This window comes from Macaca fascicularis, chromosome 3 (genome assembly GCF_037993035.2).
Source record: "Macaca fascicularis isolate 582-1 chromosome 3, T2T-MFA8v1.1".
NCBI classification, from domain to species: Eukaryota; Metazoa; Chordata; class Mammalia; order Primates; family Cercopithecidae; genus Macaca; species Macaca fascicularis.
The window spans coordinates 91,862,781-91,889,268 of record NC_088377.1 but is presented as its reverse complement, the minus strand read 5'-3'; the positions used below and the strand labels follow the sequence as shown (position 1 = coordinate 91,889,268).

Genomic DNA, 26,488 nt, shown 5'->3' with positions numbered 1-26,488 from the left:
TTCTAATAGTCAGACTAAAATGCATTCATTTGACTCAACAGGTCACCACGATGCTAGTGTTCCACTTCCAAGGCTGGGAGGAACAGAACCAGCTACCTGGCTACTCGCTACCACAATCATAGATACTTTACTGCCTTGTTGTAAATTCCTGTTCAGTTCCTTGTTCCCTTTCTCCCTCCGACAAAATCCTTAGTAATGCATTTACTTCACATAATAGTTGTTTAAAGAACCACAGGGCAGTATTCTCCATGTGGTTCAATTACACCCCCTGAATTGTGTAGGCGGGGTGAGGTCTTTTTGTCCCAACACAACACATAAACATCATCCTGATTTCAATTACATATATGCTAAATCAGGCTTCTGGCATCTCTTAGATCAAGGCCTTTTTAGTTTTAAAATTAGCGATATCAACTAACAACAAGCCATTAAAAGCACCACAGCCAGTGCATGTCACTACAACTACTGAAAACATTCCTTCTTTTTCCATTCTTATTAATATAAATACACATATTTATCTAGCGTGATTCTTTCACTAAATGGATGGCCATTAGAGGGCTCATAAGATCCTTTTCTATCATCAGAACACTTAAACTGTAAAAAAAAAAAAGCTGAAAAGTGATTTCCCAGTGGAGTAAGAAGTCTCTAATTAATGCTGTGATTGGAGAAATCAGCAACTTCTATCCAACTCACCATAAGCAATCAAAACCCACCTCTATTTGCCCTGTACATTTATCTGAGTCAGTGCACATGGCAAGTTCCCCAGAGAAGTGATGGAAAAGTTATGCTGAGGTAACACAAAATGAATATGAATAGCCTAGTGTTGGACAAACGCACAAACTATTTGTCTTATGTCTCCCACCAAATCATTCCATTTTTATGCATGCCAGGATCACACGACCATTCTTTTCAAAGGGCATAATAAATTCAAAGGACTGGTAGACAGGTGTATAGACATTTGATTTTTTATGGACTTTTTTAAGCTGTAAGAGGTGGCCTGACATAATTTTTAGGAAAGAATGAGATAAAATTCACACGAATATGCTCTCAGGAGTCCTTTATGGAAAAATACTTCACTTTTATTGTTCGAAAAGAATTATCTTCATAATGGAACAAGTTTTCATAACAGCAAACAGATACTGTAAGCGCTCAGGGAATGATCTTACCATTTAGGAAGTCAAGGTGATTTGCTATGACAGCCTGGTATCAAATGACCTTCACAATGAAGGATAAAAGGGCAATTTGAGAAAACACCAAGAAATCCACAAGTAGATGCTGTTCACTGCAAGCTGAGTCTATGCTACGGAAGAAGTTAGATTGAAGCCAGATGAGAAGCCAAGAGATGTTTTAAAACATGAGTCAAAGAAATATATCATCATGTATTTTACAAAATGCAAAGATATCTCAAAATGCAAAAAATATTTGCATCAGAGTCTAGGTTTCTTAGAAGTCTCAAGAAATTCTGACATTTTTTATAAGGCAAGAATAAATAGCTAGGGTGATTCTATAAATGAGTCTAATTGCATTTGCTTGTTGAAATTTGACAGTGTGACTGTGGTCTAGTATCAGGAGAACATAGGATTGCTTATGTCCCCACAAGTCACAAGATGTTTCACATACGACAATAACACATGAAATTTCACAATAAGGCATTACAACTTAACCTAAATTCCAGGAGGATAGTATAACTCACTAAATGATGAGTAACAATGAAGCCTGGTTGTATATAAAATCAGCTACCTAAATTTAGAAATAGAAGCCACCTTTCTTTTCCAAGATAATGCAAAATTATAAGTGTTTTGTCAAGAAAGAGGGAAAAACTAAGATAAAATGTGAGCAACCTCTTGTGGAGAGATTCAATATAGTCCTGTGGGAATTGTGCCCTACCTTCACCATTTTTTTCTATAAGATGTCTCCCTCGAGAGACATTGCAAATAGGCTGATCCCCTGCCACACCTATTTTGGAGTGCTGAGAATGATTTCCTATTGTTTGTTTCAGTAGCAGTCATTACACCTTCAGAGAAGAGGTGCATCCTTTACAGATATTGGTGGCAGTAGATACCACAATGGTTGAACTCTGAGGACCATAAACGAATTCTTCCTTTAGAATAAAATAAGGAGTATAGCCTTGCAGCACCTTTTCTGGTATCCTTTGTGATAAGATGAAAGGCGGGTCAACACAGAGGAAAAGGAGATGGGTTGGGAGAGCAGGGGCAGAAGTCTAGTCACATCCAATGTGGCCTTGTATCCAGTTTCTCCAATCCTGAGAGAGCTAATTTAGTGAGAACTGCAGAGGGCTTTAGAGGCAGCTCTGAGCTCTGAGCAAGAGTTGCTGATTCAAAAGGGTTTAAACCTATACTCAAAAGATGTCCTGTGGGGCTGTATGATGCAGACTGGGAGATGTACAGCTGATTATCAACTTCATCTCCTACTTCGCTCAGAATAGTCAATGAGCCAAACACTGGGAAGTTTTCTTGCTCCTGGGAAGATCGTGTACAATCAGGACTCACTGGGAGACATCGGTTCACTGTGATTTCCTAGATCAGAGGGCAGGGCCAATGTTAGCAGCATTTGCAATGCTGAACATGACAAAGCTAAGTTCCCCATGGAAAGAAGGGGCAAGATGTCTGCTTCAGAGAATACATACAAAGAGAAGAGAAAGACAAGCATGGAAGCTCCTAGGACCAGCCAGGGATGATATGGAAAGGCTCACCAAAACTTAAAAACCACTGAATTCTAGACCTGAATGTTTTGCATCAGTGTAGTAGGTGTGAGCTTAATTATAACCAATTGCCTTTCCTTTTATACTGGTATTTCTCCATTTCTCATAAACCATTCACGGTTGATAATTAAAAATTCCATTCTCCATCTCCATCACCCAGCTGGAGAATCACCAATGAACATGAAGAATGAGTTTCACTGGCTCCATGACTAACACAAGTATAATTTGTATTTGAAACATTTAAATATTTATTTGCAGGCCAGAGAGACTCTGTCTTTCAGCTGGTTGTCCAAAAGGCAAAAGCGTGACAATCTATTGACAAGGTATGAGAGACACACCTGCCTTTGAAAATATATCAAACCAGCCTTGAAGACAAACCCTCCAGAACAGAATTCCTTACTTACAAATAAAATAGTTTTAAAAAATTCATTGTATTTAATCTTAATTCCAAGTATCCAATATGAAAGGCAGAAGCTGGGATAAGTATGCACTACTCCCATAAGAAAACCACAGTGCTACAAATAACCCTCATGACCTAGTCCTCAAAGAGCCCAAATCCTCTGAAATGTAGCAATGACATGCTCAAAAGCGACATCTCTTAAGGTCTCTTCATTCATCTTTACTAGTAAGCTTTAAGCTGTTGCTAAAAACGTTTTCCATCGTAACTGCAACACTGATCTTTTAAGAATCTCCTCTAACACCAGGAGTAACTATTTCTATTTCTTACTCATCCCCTAACTAAGCTTTTGTCTCTCCTCTCATTTGGTATCAAATTAGAAATCACAACTCTACTATGCATTACTGCTTTCTACCTCTCACAGAGTGGAGGGATGAGATGAGAAATGGGGTAGTTTCAGGTTCAAGAAACAAACAAGGATTTCTTTTGAAACATGGATTCTTGAGGCAATTTCACTTTAAATACTGGAGCTTAAGTTATATTCATATGGAAATATACATATCCTTAATGGATTCACTGTGTTCTGCTGGGGTTCATAATTAGGAGACTGGTTTTTGCTGGAATGACTGTGCCTGTGTGAATAGAAATAACTAAATGCAAAGTCACACTGAGGTTTTACAGACACGTTCTCTCCTGTCTTCTAGAAAAGCACAGGATCCAGAAACCACATTCTGGATATTAAAACTCTAGATGCAGGGATAACTAACAACCTCCCGAGAGCACAAACCCAAATCAACTTACCAAGTTGCAGATCATACTCTGGTCTGTCTGCATTGCGAATAATGAAGTATCCTGGGGCTGACAATCAAGGATAAAAATAGAAGATGTTTTGAAAAGATATTTAAATTAGCTACCATCAATTCTCTCTCTCTCTCTCTCTCTCTCTATATATATATATATATATACATACACACACACACACACACACACACACATATATATAGACTCTAATTTTTTTTTTCTTTTTTTTTTCTTTTTTTTTTGGAGAAAGGGTCTCCTCTGTCCTCCAGGCTGGAGTATAGTGGTATGATCATGCTCACTGCATTTTCCACCTCCCTGGGCTCAGGTGATCCACCTCAACCTCCTGAGTAGCTAGAAGTACAGGTGCACATCACCACGCCTGGCTAATTTTTGTATTTTTTTTTTTTTTTTTTTGTATAGACAGGGTTTCATCATGTTGCCCAAGCTGGTCTTGAATTTCTCAGCTCAAGCAATCTGCCAGCTTGGCCTCCCAGAGTACTAGGATTAGAGATGGCAGCCACCATGCCTGGCCTCAATAAATATTATTTTAAACATGTTAAAGTCCCCTTTTATTTTAAATCATTAAGTCAAAACATGCAAAAGTAAGTTTTAATATAAGTCTCTGCTAGCAGAATACTACGAGAGTCATTAAACAGAGGCCACTGGCTTCAGGGGCATCTTTAGTCCACAGCTTCTCTTCTGGCTGTTGATACCAAATCAGAAGTTAGTGGTTGAAGTTCCAAAATTCAAACTTTTTAAATGTTGTGAATTCAATCTCACTATATTACTTAAGTGTTCTTTCTAATGGGTTATGTATGAGCCACATGTTAAAATTTCATAAAATATGTTCATTGACCTAAACAAATCAAGCTGAAGGAAATCTAAAGGAAAATTAACCTCTAAAGGAACCTTCATCTCTCATTACATTGGTAGCCAGGCTTGCACCCTCCAAACAGGAGACCCAATTGCCTTTCCTGGGAAATCTGCTAGCTCAAGGGAAAAAACAAAATGCCTGAAGAAATGACATCCAGGGGACGCCTAACAGAAAAGATGAGTCAGTGACTTTTGGATGAAGATGGTGTTTTGAACACATGCAGTTACCTCTGTTACCTCCTGAATCCAAACTAAACAACAATAAAGGGATTTTTTTAAAGGCATAAACCTGTAAGAACGAAAAGAATGAGAAGAAAGACAGAAACAACAAAATGTTGCAATTGGAAAGCAGATGAAAGAGTAGTAACTTGGTGGATCAGAGAAATCTGTATCCTAAGGTGATGTTAGAAATGCTGAAAATCAGTCTGATTTGTTCCTTAGAACTCCCAGTGATGAAGAATTAGAAGCATAAAGAGCCACAGGAAACAGGAGTGAGGGCGGTGATAACAACAGAAAAATATAATAGACTTTGTAAATGTAATAGACTTTGTAAAAGTCTATTACAAAGTTGTCAGACCTCAAGATATTCTTACCTACTAAGAACACCAAGCAACATCCTTGCCTACCCTAGCAGAAGACTTGAGATTAATTATACAGAGGCTGAAACAGGGTCCCTGGACTGGGGAACACACAGGCACATCAGGAAGGTAGAAGCACTGAGTATTTACATAATAAATACTGAGACCATGCACCCCTCTCTCACTACTCTGCTCCCATTTTTTCCCCAATCACCTCCATTACACTAGTAGTCAGACCTGAACTTTGCAGACAGGAGACAAAATAAATCTTCCTTGGGAAATCTGGCCAGCCCAAACGAAAAAAAAAAAAAAAATGCCTAAAGAATCTGACCTCAGTGGCTCGCCAACAGAAAAGATGAGCCAGAAAGTCCTGCAACAATGCCCACAGTCAATGAACTCTATCTACCTGTACAACTTTCCAGTCAGCTTTTCAGATTCCCACTTTTAAATATGAGTATTCAGTCAAGATCACCAAACATTTGATAAGTCTCAAATACAAAAGAGGGAAATGGAATAGAAAGCAAGTGGAAGAAACAAAGACTTTGCAAAAAAAAAAAATCAAAACTGATTATTAATATTTTAGAGATATAAAGGAAGAGAATCATTCATGACACAAGAAGAAGATGCTGTTGGAAAATAAATATGCAGTAAATAAAAAGAGTTATTGGAAATTGAAAAAATTATAGGGGTGAAAAACCTGTTAGAATAATTGGCAAACAGAGAAAGTAGAGAAAGACAACAGAGAAAAGGAAACAGCAAAGAAAAAATAATAGAATACTAGTCAGGAAGTTAACATATGAAAAAGAGAAGTGTTATGGAATGAGAGAACAAAGGAAAAAAAAGATAAAGCCATGATTATTTTTTTACAATTCTCCCAAATCAAAACCCATAAATTTTGAGATTAAAAAGGCTTATACAGTGGATGAAAAGAGACTCAGACCATAGCCCATCATTGAAACATTTCAGAAACACTGAAGTAAAAAGAAGATGCTACAAAGTTCCACAGAGAAAGAGAGAAAAGGAAGATGAAAGAGGTAGGAGGAGGGAGAGAGAGAGAAAGAATGAGGAGTGGGAAGAAGGTTTCTTACAAAATATCAAGACTCAAAATTACAATTTCTTGAAGGCAACACTAGGTGGTAGGATTGAGTGGAGTGATGGCTTTAAAATTCTAAGGGAAAATGATTTACAGCTTCAAATATAATACCCAAACTAGCAGTCCATTATATTAATATATACGTAGGACATGTTCAGATGGGTAAGGTCACAAATATTCACCTTCCGTGTACACTTTTTTCAGAAAGCTACTGGAGGTTGTGCTCCACCCAAGTGAATGATTAAACCACAAATGAGGAAACTTGCATCAGAAAACAGTGGAAGGACAGGAGAGAGAGGTGAAGGTAGCTCCCATGATCAACAGGATGGAAGAGCCAGAGAACAGCTCTGCAGCAAGTCACAGGCATAGGGTACCAGGTTCAGACCAGAGCAGCCCAGGAGGACAGATAGGCAATTTCTTCAAGAAGATGAAACTGATCGAATGTCTAATGTTTTCAGCAGAATAGGAGATTTATATAACTACAGAGTATGGGGTTGAATATGCGATAAGTACCTAGAAAACTAAGTGGATCAACCAACAGGCAAATAAATAAGACCCACAATTATAACCACAAAGGAAAACAAAAAAATTGGCATGAAACAAAATGTGAACTTCATGACTTGGCTACTAATAGCATTTTCATCACTGTTCCATTACCACAGATTGCCTGGATGGCTCTGATGGAACTCTATCAGAGGAAGGGCAGGAAGCAGAAGAGGGGGCGAATTGGGTGGGTAGGAGGTGGAAAATACTTTAAGTCTTCGCCTTCCAGAGGGATGAGTCAATAGATAATACTTTAGAAATCAAAAAGCAGCATAATAAGAAACCCATGCACACATATAGGGCGGAAACAGAATTTGTTGAAGGAAGTGAAACTATTCACCTCTAAGAAAAGGAAATGAAGGGAGTGTATGATGGTCTGAAGTTTTAAAATAAAAGCCCTTATAAAAGTTGTTACTTTTAAAATTATGTGCATTCATAACTCTGATAGAAATACAAACCTGAAAAGAATGAGAAATTTATGACAATGCCTATGATAAACTTTCAAAAGAATTATCTGAAGATGGAAGAGATGCATTAACATCTCTCTTTGTGTTTGTGTGTATCTGTATTTGGATGTAGGAATATCAGTGAGTTTTTATCTTTTTATAGGTAACATGGAAAAATAATGAAACCTTTAAATAGCGAATTCTATTTATGAATATATTGTGAATATGTATTTAGAGAATTCTAAGTGCTAAATTATTAGAAACTGTTCACGTCTGACATTCTGAGACAAAGCAGGCATCACAGACGAGCCTGTTTGAGGTCTCCGTTGAAGAGGTTGTCCGAACTGATCCAGGAGCCTGAGAGCCATGTGGCCAGCCTTTTACATATGTTACACCTGCCTACCTGTTGGGACATACACATACACTGTCCTAATGGGACAATTCATCTTGTGGTTTCTCTTTCACAGACTCCCAAGGAAAATACTGCCTTATTGGACACAACCAGCATATGGTTTCTGAGCTTCCAACAGATCCTTCCTGGAGAACTGCTGAAGAGGCAAGGCTCTGTGCAGTGGGGTTCCTATAGGAATCTCTAGAAGGAAGCTCCTAAAACCCTCTCACATTTTCTAAAGATCCATCTCATTAGTTCAAAACAATCCTAGCTCTTCTTTAGAACAGCTGAATCCAGTGGATCTCTCAGATCAGAACAACTTCTCATTTCTAGTAGAGGAATCGGTAGAAGGTAGAAGCCCATGGTATAGCTAATCATATTAATAAAAGCTAACCTAAAGTCAGGGAGAACTTAGTGTGTGCTAGCCTGCTGGGCTAAACACTCTGTTGCATATCTCATTTAATCTTCACAATAATCATACATTGTTGCTACTATTCTGTTTCCATTACTCAGTTTGTAAGTAGTGGGGTCCAATTTTGTGCTGACATTCTTAATCATTATGCTGTATTAGTGGCACAGAGAACCAAACCACATTGAAAAAAATGTGCATCATGCTCAGCAGATGGATCTTGTAACAAAATAGATTCCTTACCTGTGTGAATCCATTAAATGAACCACCAGAAGCCTAAACAGAAACGAAAATCAGATTGTGTTATTTTTTTCATTATCATTTTTGTAGGACCAGTAAATATCCATTAGACAAGTTGGAAAGTAAAGACTATCACAAGTTTTAAAATCATACAAAAGGTTGCTGTGCATGAAATAACTTAGGAAATGCAAAAGGCCACACTGCATGATTTTAAATAGGCTGACAAAAAAAGAAAGGTTAATTTTACAATGATTGCTGCTGCATTACTGCTTGGTGCCGACCCAAACCCACTTTCTCTATGAGAAGATGATTCCGGAAAAAGGCCATTAGGAGTTAAGGTGCTTGTTTTCAGGCCATTGATAGAATCTGGAAGAAGCTTTTCCAGTGTTTCTACAATGCATCATTTTGATGAACAGCAATTATGATATTTTACAGTTTCAGTGGGCCTGGGTTGAAACATTTCATGTGTTCTTATTGGAGCAGAACCATTTTAGGAACAGTAAATTAGTCTGTGCTGCTCTTGGTTTAGCACATTTTTAGTTCTTGAATAGTAAAAGTGAAAGTAGAGAGAATCAACTCAGAAAATGAAATGGTAACATAGATTCTCATTAATTCCCAACACAATCATTCTGCATTGTGTGTGTATGTGCCTATGTTGTTGGGTTTTTTGTTGTTGTTGATGCTGCTGCCTTTTTTTTTTTTTTTGGTCAACCTATTTGTGTTCGGTTTGCACAGATTTCAAGAAGTACATGACAATCTGTTAGAGAGATTAGGCCTCCTAGAAGATAGTGATGGATAATGAAGTAGGTGAGAGACATGAGGAAAAACAGAACCTACAGAAGTTTTTGGCTAGTCTATGCTACAGACCAGGGTAAGTACCTCGTCTTTGTCAGCCTCTATTTCTTGGTACAACAATCCATATCTCTGGTTAGCAATTTCATCTTCAGATAAATCTGAGTTGTTGATGTCCTGGTCTCGGGAACTAGCAGAACTCTCAGTGCTAGCATTCCGGGAGGTCCCCAAAATCAATGGTCTTGCTATCTCCTGGCTTTGTTCCCAGCAGCTAGCAATGGCTTGTTTCCTACATACACCTGCTAGTAAGTCCACCTCCAGTTCTTCCTTGTGCTCAACTACATCTAAATGTGTCCAGCTATTATCTAAGCCTTCTGTATCTCTGATAGGCCCATGGTTAATAGAATCCAGACAATTGGCAAATCCACTTGCTTGGCCATCTGGTATACCAGAGAATCCTGTTATATCCAAATTATTCAATGCTGAATCCAAGCTTGGCTGCCAGATTTGACCTGGATCTGTTCCCCAAGAGTCTATCTCTGCAATTCTTGGCAAGTTAACAGTATGACTACAGTTCTCAGTTACTGTTCTTTCAGACCCTTCTATTAGTGAACTTTCTGCCTTACATGAACATAAATCTCTTCTGTTTGCATCCCTTCCCAGATAATAATTAAGGTCAGTCCTAGACTGAGCTTCTACTTCAAGTTTTATTGATAAAACAGCCTGATTTTTATCACTGTCACCTACAAGAGCATTTAACACAGTCTCACACTGAGTTTCTTCAGCATCTGTACTGTCTTGTGCTGGGTAATATATCATATCATGGTTGGGAGTGTCTATTGCATTTTTCTTTATGTCTTCTCTAGTGAAATCCCATCCCTCAGGGCTGCCATCTTTAATCTTAGATACAGAGTAGGTCTGGAGAGATGGATTCAAGATATCTGGGTGATTGGCAGGTTTGGCTCCAAAGCCGCCTATCATCTCACAATTTTTGATTACCTTTTGAATTCCATCATGTAGACCTTGGTCTCTGTCACTAAGTTCTTTTGCCATATCTCCTCTTTCCATGTCCTTTTCTAATAGGTCAGTTTTCTCAAAATAATTTTCATTGGTGTTTATACTTTCCTTATACCCTGCTCTTACATCTTTTCTAGTTTCCACTTCATTAATTTTTAAGGTCTTATGTGCTTCCTTTCCTATGGTATTAAGATCTACCACTCTGTTTCCTGTCCTTTCACATGCTTTCTCTTCAAATTCCTCTGTACCTTCTAGTGTCTTGATATCAATAGCTCCAGTGTCTACCTTTTGACATGTCTCCACACCTGCCCACAGAGAATCTTCTATCTTCTGTTTCTCTTCCTCTTCATCTGACTTCTTCACATCTTCATGACTTTCTTTGAACAGGCCAGCTGTGTCCATGGCTGGCATGTCTGAGTCAAGTGGGTCATACGGCTGCTCCATCTCCACACAAGGAGCAAAGGTAACTCCAGCCTCAGGCGCAGGCTTTGGGGGCAGTTGTTCATTTCCACCTGGAAGGGCTGGCCCCGGGGCATGCTCACCCTGTTCAGCTACAGTGGGCCAGTCAGCAGACGAAAGCAGCCTGGTGGATAATCTTATGTCTTGCTCTGCTTCGGAGAGACATGCAGAGTCTTCTCCAAACCCGCCTGAGGTAATTTCCTGGCTGACCCTGTCTGTACTAGCGTCAGGGCCCCAAGTAAATGCACCTATATCATTTTGAGATCTTTGAATTTCTTCGGCCAACCCACTGTCTGGAGTTTCCTCCATGATCAGGTTACACAAGGAAAGACTTTCTGAAGAGTCAGTCTTTAAAGTATGCAGAAGAGCAAAGGAAAAAACAAAAACAAAAACAAAAACAAAAGATGAAACAGATCATGGCAAGATTTGATGAGAAACACAAAGCTCTTCAGGCAGGTAGCACCAGTAAAACCAAATTGGAAAGTGATTACATTCATTGGCTTAAGGTTTAAATCTATGACTAGCAATGACATGGGGAAACAGTTCACTCTAGAAAATATGCTATGTATGTAATGCATATCAAATACCAAAAAAATCCAGAATGTTCTGGATATTTACCTACCGGCTGTACCAAATCAGCGCTTGTCTGTATAGGTAAAGAAAATAGTAACAATAAGGCAAGAGAAGAAAATTCACTAACACACTAACACTAATCCTATGGTGTCTAGAGTCAACATTCTGCTGAAGGCTATAGCTTTTACTGGCTTAGGAACAAACTTTACAACTTGTTTTGTGATGGGAATGATTTTTGTTCCAAAATTGTTTAAGACCACTGTAGAAAAGGTACAACTAAAACCCAAAGAAAGCCTCTGTCATTTTGTAGCATCAACAAGGATGTTTTATGGCCAGTACATGACTTCTGCTTTAGCAGACTCTGAAATGTAAAGCTTCAAACACATAAGCAAGTTTGAGAACATCGGAATAAGATCAAGCACTCAAGGTCAAGAAATTACACAGTAGCACACACTCTGACACAGTATCAGAAGAAAATATTCCCCAAACTCATCCTATACTTGGCTCTGTCTTTGAGGTGGATGTTTAGATGGAGAATGGTCTGATATTAACCAGTGTGACTGCCTGGAGAGTTCTCTTGATGTCATTCCTCCAAATTAGCAGCCATTTTCTCCACATAACAAAAAAATCTTGCAAAGTTGAGACGATTAATAGCTGTGAGCAATTATGTTCAGAAAGCTGTTGTTTTGCATTCTTGTTATTGGTACCATTCCTAGCAAGTTTGTCCTCTGAAATGTTCAATAGCTGTTTCTAGATGATACCTTCACCCTCTCCATACCCTCCCAGCTAGGGAAGGAAAATGTGTTACAGTTCCACTAAAGATATAAATATTGGAATAACAAAAAAAAAAAAAAAAGCATTGTCTTTTTAATCTCCAAGAAAATTAACACAGAGTTGAAGTTAGAATTCAAATGACTTGAGCATCAATCCATGCATGCCTTTTTGTGAATATATGAGTAAAACTTTTCACTAGAAAAGATATAACTTAGTCATTGGTGGTTTCAATCGACATTTTTAATCTCTCTTCTTGAGCACCTTCCTTGATGATCCAAGGATCTTAAAGACTGCAGTATAAGCCCTGCAACTGCAGAAAGAAGGGACAGACATCTTTTTGTTTTGAAGTGAGAAAGAAAGTGGCAAAGTCAATCCAGAAGTGGCATTGCCCAGGAATAGCTAGATCTATTAAACTTTCCTTTTTTTGCCTCACTATAAAAGAAGAAAACATACAACTTAAGTTGGGTTCTTAAGACCACATCACCAGGGCTTTTCTAAAACAAAGACTCTGCTGCAAGGGATATGAGGCTGTAGAGGTGTGTGACCAGTCACCTAATTTCACAGCACCAATGAGACCACCACAAAGCTCTGTTTGTGACACTTTCCCAAGTCTAAATTATGGAGTAGTTATCCTTACACGTCAGATTAGCTGAATAAACATCAATAATAATATCTACCTTTTATTGACACATACCAGACACCAGGCTACATACTCTACAATTATCTTATTTAAACCTCACACAACCTTCTGAGGTAGGCATTGTTACCCTTATTTTACAAATGAGAAAAAATGATGCTTAGAGAGTTTTAGAAATTGCCCAAAGTCTCAAGGTTATAAGTAGAAGAGTTTGGACTAAAATCCAGGGCCATCTGGCTGTAAAGCTCAAGTTCTTATTAACTCAAGCTTCATTAAATATAATAATTTTTAAAAAATGATTCCATGTGCCAAGTAGCCCATCTCTTCCATTTTCTCATTCACACTTTCCTTGTCTTCTATTTAAGTGTGTGTGTCCTTCACTACAATAGCTCCTTTTGCCATCAACCACCACAGAAAGAAACAAAGGGCCAATTTATTGACCATTATTCAAATTATTGACCATTATTCATCCAGGAATCTGGTCCACTGTACTCTTCCTTCACCATCATCTTCAGGTTCTCATAATGCTCAAGACTTTCAGTGGCCTAATGACCACCCTAGGGGTCTACATCATCATTAAATTGTATGAGTCTTCTTTCTGTTGCAAATGAAATAAAATATAACAAGGTTTCCAAATTTCTGGGGATCAAGATACATGAAAACAGAGTTATTAGTGGCTTACCGTCCATAGGTCCCAGGGCAATGTCTGAAAGCAAATAAACAAAAATATTGTTAGTTATACAAATCTAAAATGTAAAAAAAAGCTGACATGACAAAAGTTCTTGAAATTATAAGCATTTTTTAAGCATTTCGTACGGCACTGTTCAATAGAACTTTTTTTTGGTGATGGAAATGATCCATATCTGTACTTATCCAGTACGGTAGCCCTGGTCACATGTGGCTATTGAGCACTTGAAATGTGCTAGGGTAACAAAAGCACATTTTAAATTTTACATAATTTTATTATACTTAATATAAGCTTAAATGGCATTTAGCTTTGGATAGCACAGGTCTAATCAATCTCACCTTTCACTATGTGAGTAGAAAACTATACTTGAAACATGAATGAGGTTACTTTAACACACACACATACACACACATACCTCATTAAAATGAAGTAAACGAGGTGTCCAAATTTTAGAGCTTATCACATCTTTGAGGAAATGCAGGCGCTAATCACTGCTAATGCTATTTCCTTCTCATCTCATTTGAGAGGATATAGGATGACCAGTTTGATGGTAAATGAGCCCCAGAAAAATAGTTCTTCAATATGTTAAATTAGATGATAACACACTGCTCAATGAATTGGTAATCATACAAATTGGCAGAGCACCCCCTAAGACATGAATGAATTACACTTACTACTGCTATTTTATTTATAAAGCTTATGAATCCTGGGGAGCGAGGCCAGATGGTTCAAATGACTTCCACTATGGCTGAGGGGAGTAGGGGAGACTTCTCTTTATTTCCTTTATGATTGAGAATTGCTGCTAAAGCCACATCGCGTTATGCCCATGTCTTTGTCATTAGAATGGATCCATGTTTGTGTACTTATTTTGAATCACTAAATGTGAACAGCAAACTAGAGAGCCTGGCATTCCCACCTTAAAAATACGATGGTTTCCAGTAGAGATTGCAGAGGCCTCATTTGGGTTCTGTATTATAGAAAGCGGGCCCTGAGTTCTAACTGACACCCACCCACCTGGTTCGGACCCATTCTAACCGCTCTGCACTGCCCGCCTTGCATCTATCTCCATGCAGCCTGCCTGGTCTCTTGCTTAGCATCTTCTTGTAGGACGACTAAGACAGGAGAGAACAGCTCCATGGAAAGCCACAATTTTCTGTACATGGATCTAATATATGTTTTCTGATTATCTAGATGATTTGCATTTCATTGCTTCACAGCCCCTTAAGAATCAAAGATCATAAAAGCTAGTACATGTCTCTGCATCATGCACACATCACCAGTATTTTCTTTAAAAGGAAGGCAGGAAATGTGAAATGTCATGTTTATCAATCCTCAGGATCATGAAAGGATGCGTTAGTGTGCACAGATACTGCAGAGATCACAAGATGAGGTGTTCTGCTAGCAGCAAGAACATCACTTGAAAACATGGGGTCAGGTGATGAGTAAAGGAGGTCATTTTGAGTGAAGAGGAAAGAAACCAGGCAGACCTAACAGTGCTGTGCTTTTTTTGTCATTCAGTCAAGACTTTTGTTCTTAGCAAGAGAGGAGAGGTATGATCAAAGCTGAATTGTAGGACAACGATAGTGTAGTGACTCAGTTATGGCCACCAGGAGGCTAGAGGGTTTTATTACCTGGCCATGACGAAGAGCACAGGGACACACACAGCTTGCCCTCACTGCGGTGATATATGTCCTTCAGAACTAAGATTTTGAAGATTAAACCAGGTCATTTTTGTTTAATTTTGAAGAATCTCTTAGTCATGAGGCCACACACAGTTTCATGATTTATGGATTAATGTAACCATGAATTAACATGAAAGAGGTTTCTCTCCTGATTCAAACTTGTAGACAGAAATGCTACGAAATCTTACCCACTAATCATTCTAGCATCCACTGCAGAAACTTTGCTTCTGCCACAAAAGAAGTGAAGCATGGGCCAGGCATGGTGACTCACGCCTGTAATCCCAGCACTTTGGGAGGCCAAGGCAGGTGGACCACGAGGTCAGGAGATCGAGACCATCCTGGCAAACATGGTGAAACCCCATCTCTACTAAAAATACAAAAAATTAGCCAGGTGTGGCGGTGGACACCTGCAGTCCCAGCAACTCAGGAGGCTGAGGCAGGAGAATGACGTGAACCCAAGAGGCAAAGCTTCCAGTGAGCCAAGATCGCACCGCTGCACTCCAGCCTGGGTGACAGAGTAAGACTCTGCCTCAAAAAAAAAAACAAAAACAAAAACAAACAAAAAAAAAAAACATGGAGCGTAAGGCAGAGAAAATCCCGTGAATTCTGAAGGCTGTCTATACAATGAGAGAGCTCTGAGAAGGAAGTATATTCGATTATATGTATATTCACTTTGTACTTTTCTTGGTCACCAAGGTGGAATCCTCAAACTTGCTGACAATACTTCTCAAAATATTGTTTTAGAGAACATTCCAATGAATATTAAGACAAGTATGGTTAACATAAATTTCTGTGGTCAAACATATTTGGGAAACTCTAAGTTAAACAAACATAAACAGTTTTTTTAATTGCAGAACTTCTCAGTCTTTAGTATTCTCAGTCTTTAATATTCATAATGCACATCATGAATCTTCTAGAAGAGAGTTAATACAGGAGGCTTCCTGGAACATTCACCTAAGAGACCCATTTATTTTTTGCAAAGCATCTTTAAGGCTAGTGTCTAGACTATTAATTTCCTACTTTATTAACACCTTAGACATTTATTGTTCATATTTTACAACAGGAAGGCCTTTAGAAGTCCAATCACATTCTAGAATAAAGCATGGAATAGTCATGATCCTTATTTATTGGGGTTCATATTGAGCTATTTATTCCCTAGTAGTTTACTGTGATATACCAAGAAGGCTTCAAGACCAGGGAATCAAGCTAGGTCTCAATTCCTAGGGTGAATGTTACAATACTCTTTCACTAATTCATTTGAAGCATACTCTAGCAACTTTGGTTTTGCCTAAATTCAAATGTGGGGCTCCAACCATATGCAAAGTACTCATATAAACAGTTTCTGTTTCGTCAAATTTTGAGTTAACTTCCTTCTATTAGCATAGAGAGCTGTAAACTAACTATATTTCAGAGGACCTACCCACAGGTCATTACGGCATCTACCACCAGTATCCTCTGACAGAAAATGTAACGACAGTAACTATCAGAAAGGAAGAAATGTGGAGAGGGAGGGAGTGGTGAGCAAAAAGGCTTGGGGAAGCAAGGCAACTCTCCATCAAACCATAATCATGATCACAGGAAGGGAGCTTCTTCAATGTGGAGGATGAACACAGCATCATCAAGTTCAGAACTATCAACACTGAAAACGGCTTCTGCTGGGCCATGCTCTCATGGTCATTGCAAACACACCTTAACTTGCAAAGTATGAGGAAGGGAAGTAGAGAAAACAGCAAGAAGAGTAAACCCAAAGCCAAAAGAAAGAGCTTCATCCAGGGAAGCCATAAAATGTATCCTGTAAACCTGAACAGTTCTGAGTGCAAAGTGGACACTGGTAACAATTACTCTGGGAGAGAAAACAGGAATGTATGGTTATGCCAGCTCTATGGGTAGAGAAAGCTGATGGCATGGGAGGCTTAGAATAACTAATATCGATAAGGTCCCCTTTCTACCCCTCTTTCCTATTAGGAAATATCTGTCGACCAAAATTAAAAATAGATAGTAGTCATGAAAGTTATAGGGATCATTGTTTACCACACTGAATTATTGAGGTTTACGAAATATCTCCAAATATCCAAAAAGCACCTGATACCTGAGACATGGGTGAGTGGGTCACTCCAGCAGAACCTGCAGGTGTCACCTCGGGCTTGAAAGGATCGAAGTCCAGATCCAGCAAAGTCTCCTCTTTCTTCACCTCAGGGACTTCGTTCTGTTAAAACAAACAACAAAACAAAACAAAACATGTATTAGCTTGAATCTGATAAGACCATGATATAGCCCATGTATACTCTCTCTAATATTATTATTGGGTATCCCCAAAACACACTTTTATAAGCATGGTGGCTCACCAATATGTGCCCAGTCACTCAGCTAAACACAGTGAGAAGGAAATAACTACCTCTGGCCAAGTATAACCTAAGTTGCTCTGGAATGTGTTCCAGGCTCTAGCTCTTGTCCTTTGTCTAGTTCCAAGTCCAGTCAACAAAGAGAATGTTCCAAAGATGCATCCTAATGTACTAAGATGCAAGGAGTCTCTTCTGTCAGCTCAGAGAACTCAGATCAAGAAATTACAGATGACCCAATCGATAAAATGGGTCAAGATCTGGACTTACTACAGCAATACTGCTGATGTTATTCTGGGAAGCTAAAATTTTAAAAGGAAGGTGCCATTGTGTACTGCTGACCACATCCCAACTGCCTCATTCCCTCATTGGCACCCTATCCCTTGATTTGGTTATCATTTGATCCAGTCTTCATCCATAGTATTGTTAGTTTCAGTTGTGTATGTGTATGAGTGAGGGTGAACGGGAGGGAGAGAGGAGACAGCCATGCCTCCCAACATTTGCTGCAAAATGAGCTCCCATTAATAATATTTTTGAATTAGAAAGAAGGTAAGCCAAATAAGACATAGGACAAAAGTCCTGCTCGGATAATAAAAAAAAAATCTGTAATACTAAACATTATCATTTGTTCATTTATTTCTGGTATCATAACACATGAAAACCATGTGGGCTTGAAATCGGCATAACCCAGGCTCAAGTTACACAGTAAAGGGCCAGACTAAGACAAAGTCCCATAAAGTATAACACAGAAAAGGGGGTTGGGGTCAGTTTTCATACAATTTAAATTATATGTGTTTAGCATTCAATATAAAATTCTTTTAAAAAAAAACTCTGCTGCCTAGAAATTGAAATGTCAAATCAATGGGTAAAGTATTACATAAAAACAGATTTTTGGAGACTGATTTTTGAAGAACAGGAGTTATTTTAATTAATATTCATCACAGACATTAAAAACTGAGAAATGTATGAAAAGTGAGGGCCAGACAAGTGGCTCACGCCTGTAATCCCAGCACTTTGGGAGGCCAAGGTGGGCAGATCAGGAGGTCAAGAGATTGAGACCATCCTGGCTAACATGGTGAAACCCTGTCTCTAGTAAAAATGCAAAAAAAGAAAAGAAAAGAAAAAAGAAAAATTAGTTGGGCATGGTGGTGCATGCCCATAGTCCCAGCTACTTGGGAGGCTAAGGCAGGAGAATAGCTTGAACCTGGGAGGCGAATGTCGCAGTGAGCTGAGATCGCGCCACTGCACTCTAGTATGGGTGATGGACCGAGGCTCCATTCCCTCCCAAAAATAAAAAATAAATAAAGAACAGAGAAGTGGTATAACCTAAATACTTTCCTTAGCATATCCGTACTTATTGCAGAAGAAAGCTGCTAATATATCATGCTATTAGCCTTGTGTTTTCTATTTTGCAGCATAGTAACTCCCCATATATACTTTTAAAAAAATTTCACAAGGATAATGCCCTTCTGAGAGCTACACTTTCTTCACTAATTACAATCACAAAACTATCAACCGATTTCCTATTCAAAATCTGCATAAGCTTTGTTTTTCCCCAACTTTTATGTTGGTACAAATTATATTTTTAAAATTTAGTAAATGTATTCTACTTGAAATATGATAGGCACTGTTTGAAGAACTTTACACATATGGACATTAGCTCAAGTTAACAACACACTTTGGTGCAGTCTAATGTTGACAACACTTTATTGCCTTTAAAGCATTTATCTTGCCATCTTCTCCAAACTGCATTGTACTTGCCTTTTCAAATATAATCCTTACAAAAAATTGAGGGAGATATGGCAGCAATTCCCCATTTGGGAGAATGAATAGAATTGGCTGAATGGTAATCTGTTGTCATGGCCCCCAGCTGCCATGCAGCAGAGGTAAGACTGCAGCTGGTGCCTCTGACTCCAAGGCCTGCCAGGCTGCTGCTGATGCCTCAGACCCAAGTTTCTCAATTAGGAACCCCAAGAATCCACAGAGGAATTCTCAAAGTTCTGCAAGTTCTCCATAAAATTTTAGGTCATGTGAATATATTCATTATTTCCCTTTAAGCCGAATGAATCCCCTTAAGGAAGCTCAAATGGGAATTTAGAGATGAAGGATGAAATGAGGCATCAGACTATAATGGGCTATGCTCAGACTTTGATTGAGATCAATCTGTGTCTATACCCCAATATTACCACTTGCTAGCTGTCTCTCCCTGGCCAATTAATTGAGCTTCTTTGAGCCTTGGTTTCTTCGTGAATAAAATGGGATTAATAAGACCTAATAGGATTACCATGAGTAATAAAGATGATAAATGTATATGTACATAATAGCTAGGAAATACTCAAAATGGAAATGGAAGCTAATGTTATTATCATTAGCAACAATGCATACATGTGATTATGGTTTGGCTCTGTGTCCCCACCCAAATATCATCTCAAATTGTAATCCCCTTGTGTGAAGGGAGGGACCTGGTGGGAGGTGACTGGATCATGGGGGTAGTTTTCCCGATGTTGTTCTCACAATAGTGAGTGAGTTCTTGTGAGAGTTGATGGTTTTAAAGTGTGGCACTTCCCCCCTTGCTGTCTCTCTCCTGCCACCATTTAAGATGTGCCTTGCTTCCCTTTCACCTTCTGCCATGATTGAAAGTTTCCGGACGCCTCCCCAGTCATGCGGAACTGTGAGTCAATTAAACCTTTTTTCTTTGTAAATGACCCAGTCTCAGGTGATTCTTTATAGCAATGTGAAAATGGACTAATACAACATGTGAATACATAAAATTACTGTCATCAAATATCCATAATGCCAATTTGACTGCCTTCAAAATATGTAGCTGGTTTTTTCAGACTCAACTTCTACTTAGCTTTGCCCTCTTAATCTTGAGAATTATCCCTTAAAGTACTCATGTCAAAGAATATTCTGGTAAAGCTACAAAAATAGCAAAATGATTTTGCCTATTTACGTAGTATTCTTTTTTAAAAGGGCAAGAATGTACTCACAACTCTGTCACTACATGTTGAAACACAGTAAAGTATAATTTTCCTTAACAAGACAAATGAATCCTGTACACCTTCATCACAATTAGAGTACATATGGTATGGTCTCAACATTCTTAGCTTTTTAGGAACTTGATCATAAGTACTGCTTTACCATCAGAAATCTACAAGGGGTGACTTGGAATGTGCGCCTAAGAAAGGAGACCAGCTGTGGAAACCACAGTAGTGAAAAATCTTCCAATAGGAAAATATTGCCAATTGTAATAATCTGTGCTATGTTTCATGAGGTGTCTTCTACTTGGGACATCTAAGTTTATTAGCAAGGTAGTGGACCTCTTCCAGCGCAGATGTGCAATTTGAGCATAATCTGTATGCCTAGCCTTGCCAAAGCTTCTTGATAGATGGATTTTACTTCCCCATCCCTTATGTGGGGTTGACCATATGTCATGCTTTAGCTAATGGATATTAGTTAATGTAATGCAAACCAAGGCTGGAAATATGCTTTCATAGTTGGTTGGTTGGTTTGCATTCCTGCCATTCACCATGAAAAGTACAGCCTTGTGTAGCTGCTAGTCCGAAAAGAATGAGACACATGCAGCACATGTGGGCCAATCATAATATAATTTTCTAATCAGTGTTAAAGACAAATTCATAAAAAGAACCAGAGAAAAGAAGACATTTCACTGACAGAGGAACAACATGAAGGTAGCAGTAGATTTCTCACCAGAAATAATGAAGCAAAAAGACAGTGAGGAAAGTACTAAGAAAAAGAAACTGTCAACTTAGAATTATATGCCTCTTGATAATACTTTTTAAAATAAAAATTCAATGAAGATTTTCAGACAAACAAAATCAGAAAGAATACATCACCATTATATACACACTACAACTAATGTGAAAGATATCTTTCAGGCAAGGGAAAACGATAACAGAAATATGCATCTACACAAAGGAAGAGAACCAGAAATACTAACTGCCTAGGTAACTATATATGAGTTTTTATTATTTAAATCTTTTAAAAAGATAATTGGCTGCTTATACAAAAATCATAACAAAGTAATGTGAAGTTTATAATGTAGATAAAATAAAATCCATGAAAACAATTGCACAAAAACAGAAGTGGGGAAATGAGAGTATATTATTATTAGATTTTTATACTGTACCTTAAATGACTTTACATAATTGAAAGTTAGACTGTGATAAATTAAAATATATACTAAAACCCTAAAGTAACCACTAAAATGATAAAACAATGTATAGCTAATAAGCAAATAAAGAAAATTAAAGATAATAATAAAAATGTTCAATTAATACAAAAGAAAGCAGAAAAAGAAGGTTAAATGAGCAGGGAGAAAATGGAAAACAAGTGATCAATGTGCTAGAGTTAAACTTCATCGTATGAATAATAACCTTAAATGAAAATGGTCTAAATCATGCAATTAAAAGGCAGAGATTATCTAATTATACAGAAAAGCAAGACCCAACTAGATACTGTCCAGAAGAAACTAATTTGAAATATGTAGACACAAATAGGTTCAAAGTAAAAGGACATAAAGGATACACCATGCCAATCTAACCAAAAAAAAAAAGCTGTAATAATTACATTAACAATAAAAAAGTAGATTTCAAATCAAAGAATATTATCATGGATAAAGAGGATCATTGCCTAAACATTTATGCACTCAATTACACAGCTTCAACATAAAGCAAAAACCAAGAGAGCTGTAAAAAAAAAAAAAAAATTAAAAAGCACACACACTTTTATAGGAAAGACTTCAATGTTCCCCTTTCAATAATTGAAAGAACAAATGGAGAGAAAATGAGCAATGGTATAAAAGATTTAGATAACACTATGACTAAATTTGACCTAATTTATACTTATAACATTCTGTCCAATAACAGCAGAATATAAATTCTTTTCAAGTGTACATGGAAATGTAACATGATAAGCAGTATTCTAAGACATTAAATAGGTCTCAACTAATTCTTTTTTAAAGGCCCTATCTGTGATTTTATTTCTAAAAACAAACAAACAAATGAACAAATAAACAAAATGGAACCTCTTTCTTGCATAGACACCAGATACAATGCTAAAAAGTTCCCAGTATAACTTTATTATAAAGACATACGCGGGGGTTCCAAGATGGCCAAATAGGAACAGTTCCAATCTACAGGTCCCAGCATGAGGACCGCAGAAGACGGTTGATTTCTGCATTTCCAACTGAGGTACGAGGTTCATCTCACTGGTGCTTGTCGGACAGTGGGTGCAGCCAACAGAGCGTGAGCTGAAGCAGGGCGAGGCATCGCCTCACCTGGGAAGTGCAAGGGGTCAGGGAATTCCCTTTCCTAGCCAAGGGAAGCTGTGACAGATGGCACCTGGAAAATTAGGTCACTCCCAACCTAATACTGTGCTTTTCCAATGGTCTTAGCAAATGGCACAGCAGGAGATTATATCCCGCGCCTGGCTCAGAGGGTCCCACGCCCATGGAGCCTCACTCATTGCTAGGACAGCAGTCTGAGATCAAACTGCAAGGTGGCAGTGAGCCTGGGGGAGGGGTACCCACCATTGCTGAGGCTTGAGTAGGTAAACAAAGTGGTTGGGTAGCTGGAACTGGGTGGAACCCAATGCAGCTCAAGGAGGCCTGCCTGCCTCTGTAGACTCCATCTCTGGGGTCAGGGCATAGCCAAACAAAAGGCAACAGAAATCTCTGCAGACTTAAATGTCCCTGTCTGACAGCTTTGAAGAGAGTAGTGGTTCTCCCAGCACAGAGTTTGAGATCTGAGAACAGACAGACTGCCTCCTCAAGTGGGTCTCTGACCCCTGAGTAGACTAACTGGGAGGCACCCCACAGTAGGGGCAGACTGACACCTCACACGGCTGGGTACCCCTCTGAGATGAAGCTTCCAGAGGAACAATCAGGCAGCAACATTTGCTGTTCAGCAATATTTGCTGTTCTGCGGACTCCACTGCTGATACCCAGGCAAACGGTCTGGAGTGGACCTCCAGCAAACTCCAACAGACCTGCAGCTGAGGGTCGTGACTGTTAGAAGGAAAACTAACAAACAGAAAGGACGTCCACACCAAAACTCCATCACCATTACCAAAGACCAAAGGTAGATAAAATCACAAAGATGGGGAAAAAACAGAACAGAAAAGCTGAAAATTCTAAAAATCAGAGTGCCTCTCCCCCTCCAAAAGAACACAGCTCCTCACCAGCAATGGAACAAAGCTGGACAGAGAATGACTTTGACGGGTTGACAGAAGAAGTCGTCAGATGTTCAAACTTCTCCGAGCTAAAGGAGGAAGTTGGAACTCACAGCAAAAAAAGCTAAAAACCTTGAAAAAAGATTAAACGAATGGCTAACTCAAATAACCAGTGTAGAGAAGTCCTTAAATGACCTGATGGAGCTGAAAACTGTGGCATGAGAACTACGTGATGAATGCACAAGCTTCAGTAGCCAATTCGATCAAGTGGAAGAAAGGGTATCAGTGATTGAAGCTCAAGTGAATGAAATGAAGTGAGAAGAGAAGTTTAGAAAAAAGAGTAAAAAGAAATGAACAAAGCCTCCAAGAAATATGGGACTATGTGAAAAGACCAAATCTATGTCTGATTGGTGTACCTGAAAGTGACAGGGAGAATGGAACCAAGTTGGAAAACACTCTGCAGGATATTATCCAGGAGAACTTGCCCAACATAGCAAGGCAGGCAAACATTCAAATTCAGGAAACACAGAGAACACCACAAACATACTCCTCGAGAAGAGCAACTCCAAGACACATAATTGTCAGATTCACCAAAGTTGAAATGAAGGAAAAAATGTTAAGGACAGCCAGAGAGAAAGGTCGGGTTACCCACAAAGGGAAGCCCATTAGACTAATAGCAGATCTCTCGGCAGAAACTCTACAAGCCAGAAGAGAGTGGGGGACAATATTCAACATTCTTAAAGAAAAGAACTTTCAACCCAGAATTTCATATCCAGCCAAACTAAGCTTCATAAGTGAAGGAGAAATAAAATCCTCTACAGACAAGCAAATGCTGAGAGATTCTGTCACCACTAGGCTGCCCTACAAGAGCTCCTGAAGGAAGCACTAAACATGGAAAGGAGCAACTGGTACCAGCCACTGCAAAAACATGCCAAATTGTAATGACCATCAATGCTAGGAAGAAACTGCATCAACTAATGAGGAAAATGACCAGCTAACATCATAATGACAGGATCAAATTCACACATAACAATATTAACGTTAAATATAAATGGGCTGAATGCTCCAACTAAAAGACAGACTGGCAAATTGGATAAAGAGTCAAGACCCATCAGTATGCTGTATTCAGGAGACCCATCTCACATGCAGAGACACATATAGGCTCAAAATAAAGGGATGGAGGAAGATCTGCCAAGCAAATGAAAAACAAAAAACAGTAGGGGTTGCAATCCTAGTCTCTGATAAAACAGACTTTAAACCAACTAAGATCAAAAGAGACAAAGAAGGCCATTACATAATGGTAAAGGGATCAATTCAACAAGAAGAGCTAACTATCCTAAATATATATGCACCAAATCATGAGTGCCCAGATTCATAAAGTGAGTCCTTAGAGACCTACAAAGAGACTTAGACCCCCACACAATTATAATGGGAGACTTTAACACCCCACTGTCAACATTAGACAGATCAATGAGACAGAAAGTTAACAAGGATATCCAGGAATTGAACTCAGTTCTGCACCAAGCGGACCTAATAGACATCTACAGAACTCTCCACCCCAAATCAACAGAATATACGTTCTTCTGAGCACCACATCACACTTATTCCAAAACTGACCAAATAGTTGGAAGTAAAAAACTCCTCAGCAAATGTAAAAGAACAGAAATTATAACAAACTGTCTCTCAGACCACAGCACAATCAAAGTAGAACTCAGGATTAAGAAACTCACTCAAAACCACTCAACTACATGGAATCTGAACAACCTGCTCCTGAATGACTACTGGGTACATAACAAAATGAAGGCAGAAATAAAGATGTTCTTTGAAAGCAATGAGAACAAAGACATGACATACCAGAATCTCCAGGACACATTTAAAGCAATGTGTAGAGGGAAATTTATAGCACTAAATGCCCACAGGAGAAAGCAGGAAAGATCTAAAATTGACACCCTAACATCACAATTAAAAGAACTAGAGAAGTTAGAGTGAACACATTCGAAAGCTAGCAGCAAGAAATAACTTAAGATCAGAGCAGAACTGAAAGAGATAGAGACACAAAAAACCGTTCAAAACATCAGTGAATCCAGGAGCTGGTTTTTTGAAAAGAGCAACAAAATTGATAGACCACTAGCAAGACTAATAAAGAAGAAAACAGAGAAGAATCAAATAGATGCAATAAGAAATGATAAAGGGGATATCACCACCAATCCCACAGAAATACAAATCACCATCAGAGAACACTATAAACACCTCTATGCAAATAAACTAGAAAATCCAGAAGAAGTGAATAAATTCCTGGACACATACACCCTCCCAAGACTAAACCAGGAAGAAGTTGAACCCCTGAGTAGACCAATAACAGGCATTGAAATTGAGGCAATAATTAATAGCCTACCAACCAAAAAAAGTCCAGGACCAGATGGATTCACAGCCGAATTCTACCAGAGGTACAAGGAGGAGCTGGTACCATTCCTTCTGAAACTATTCCAATCAATAAAAAAAGAGGGGATCCTCCCTAACTCATTTTATGAGGCCAGCATCATTCTGATACCAAAGCCTAACAAAGACACAACAAAAAAAGAGAATTTTAGACCAATATCCCTGATGAACACCAATGCAAAAATCCTCAATAAAATACTGGCAAAACAAATCCAGCAACACATCAAAAAGCTTATCCGCCATGATCAAGTGGGCTTCATCACTGGGATGCAAGGCTGGTTCAACATATGCAAATCAATAAACGTAATCCAGCATATAAACAGAACCAAAGACAAAAACCACATGATTATCTCAATAGATGCAGAAAAGGCCTTTGACAAAATTCAACAGCCCTTCATGCTAAAAA

At 38.6% G+C, this 26,488-nt stretch overlaps 2 protein-coding genes across 3 annotated transcripts in view; both read right to left on the bottom strand.

The window, feature by feature from the left end:
- Positions 1-26,488, bottom strand: part of LOC102127478 (amphiphysin) — a 246,419-nt gene that overhangs the window by 34,528 nt on the left and 185,403 nt on the right. For both annotated transcript variants that reach the window (XM_005549757.4, XM_005549758.4), the window contains exons 12-16: positions 17,202-17,318; positions 13,425-13,448; positions 11,381-11,404; positions 8,494-8,526; positions 3,918-3,974 (exon numbers count right to left, since the gene is read on the bottom strand). In XM_005549757.4, the coding sequence (XP_005549814.1) occupies positions 3,918-3,974; positions 8,494-8,526; positions 11,381-11,404; positions 13,425-13,448; positions 17,202-17,318 (255 nt within the window). The remainder of the gene's footprint in view (positions 1-3,917; positions 3,975-8,493; positions 8,527-11,380; positions 11,405-13,424; positions 13,449-17,201; positions 17,319-26,488) is intronic.
- Positions 8,572-11,405, bottom strand: LOC135964401 (uncharacterized). Its single transcript, XM_045389031.3, has one exon. It carries the CDS (start codon positions 11,065-11,067, stop codon positions 9,340-9,342), a length of 1,728 nt encoding a protein of 575 aa, XP_045244966.2. The 5' UTR covers positions 11,068-11,405; the 3' UTR covers positions 8,572-9,339.

Coding starts and splice junctions, on each gene's coding strand:
- LOC135964401 (XM_045389031.3), bottom strand. CDS start 11,067: ATGGAGGAAACTCCAGACAGTGGGTTGGCCGAAGAAATTCAAAGATCT.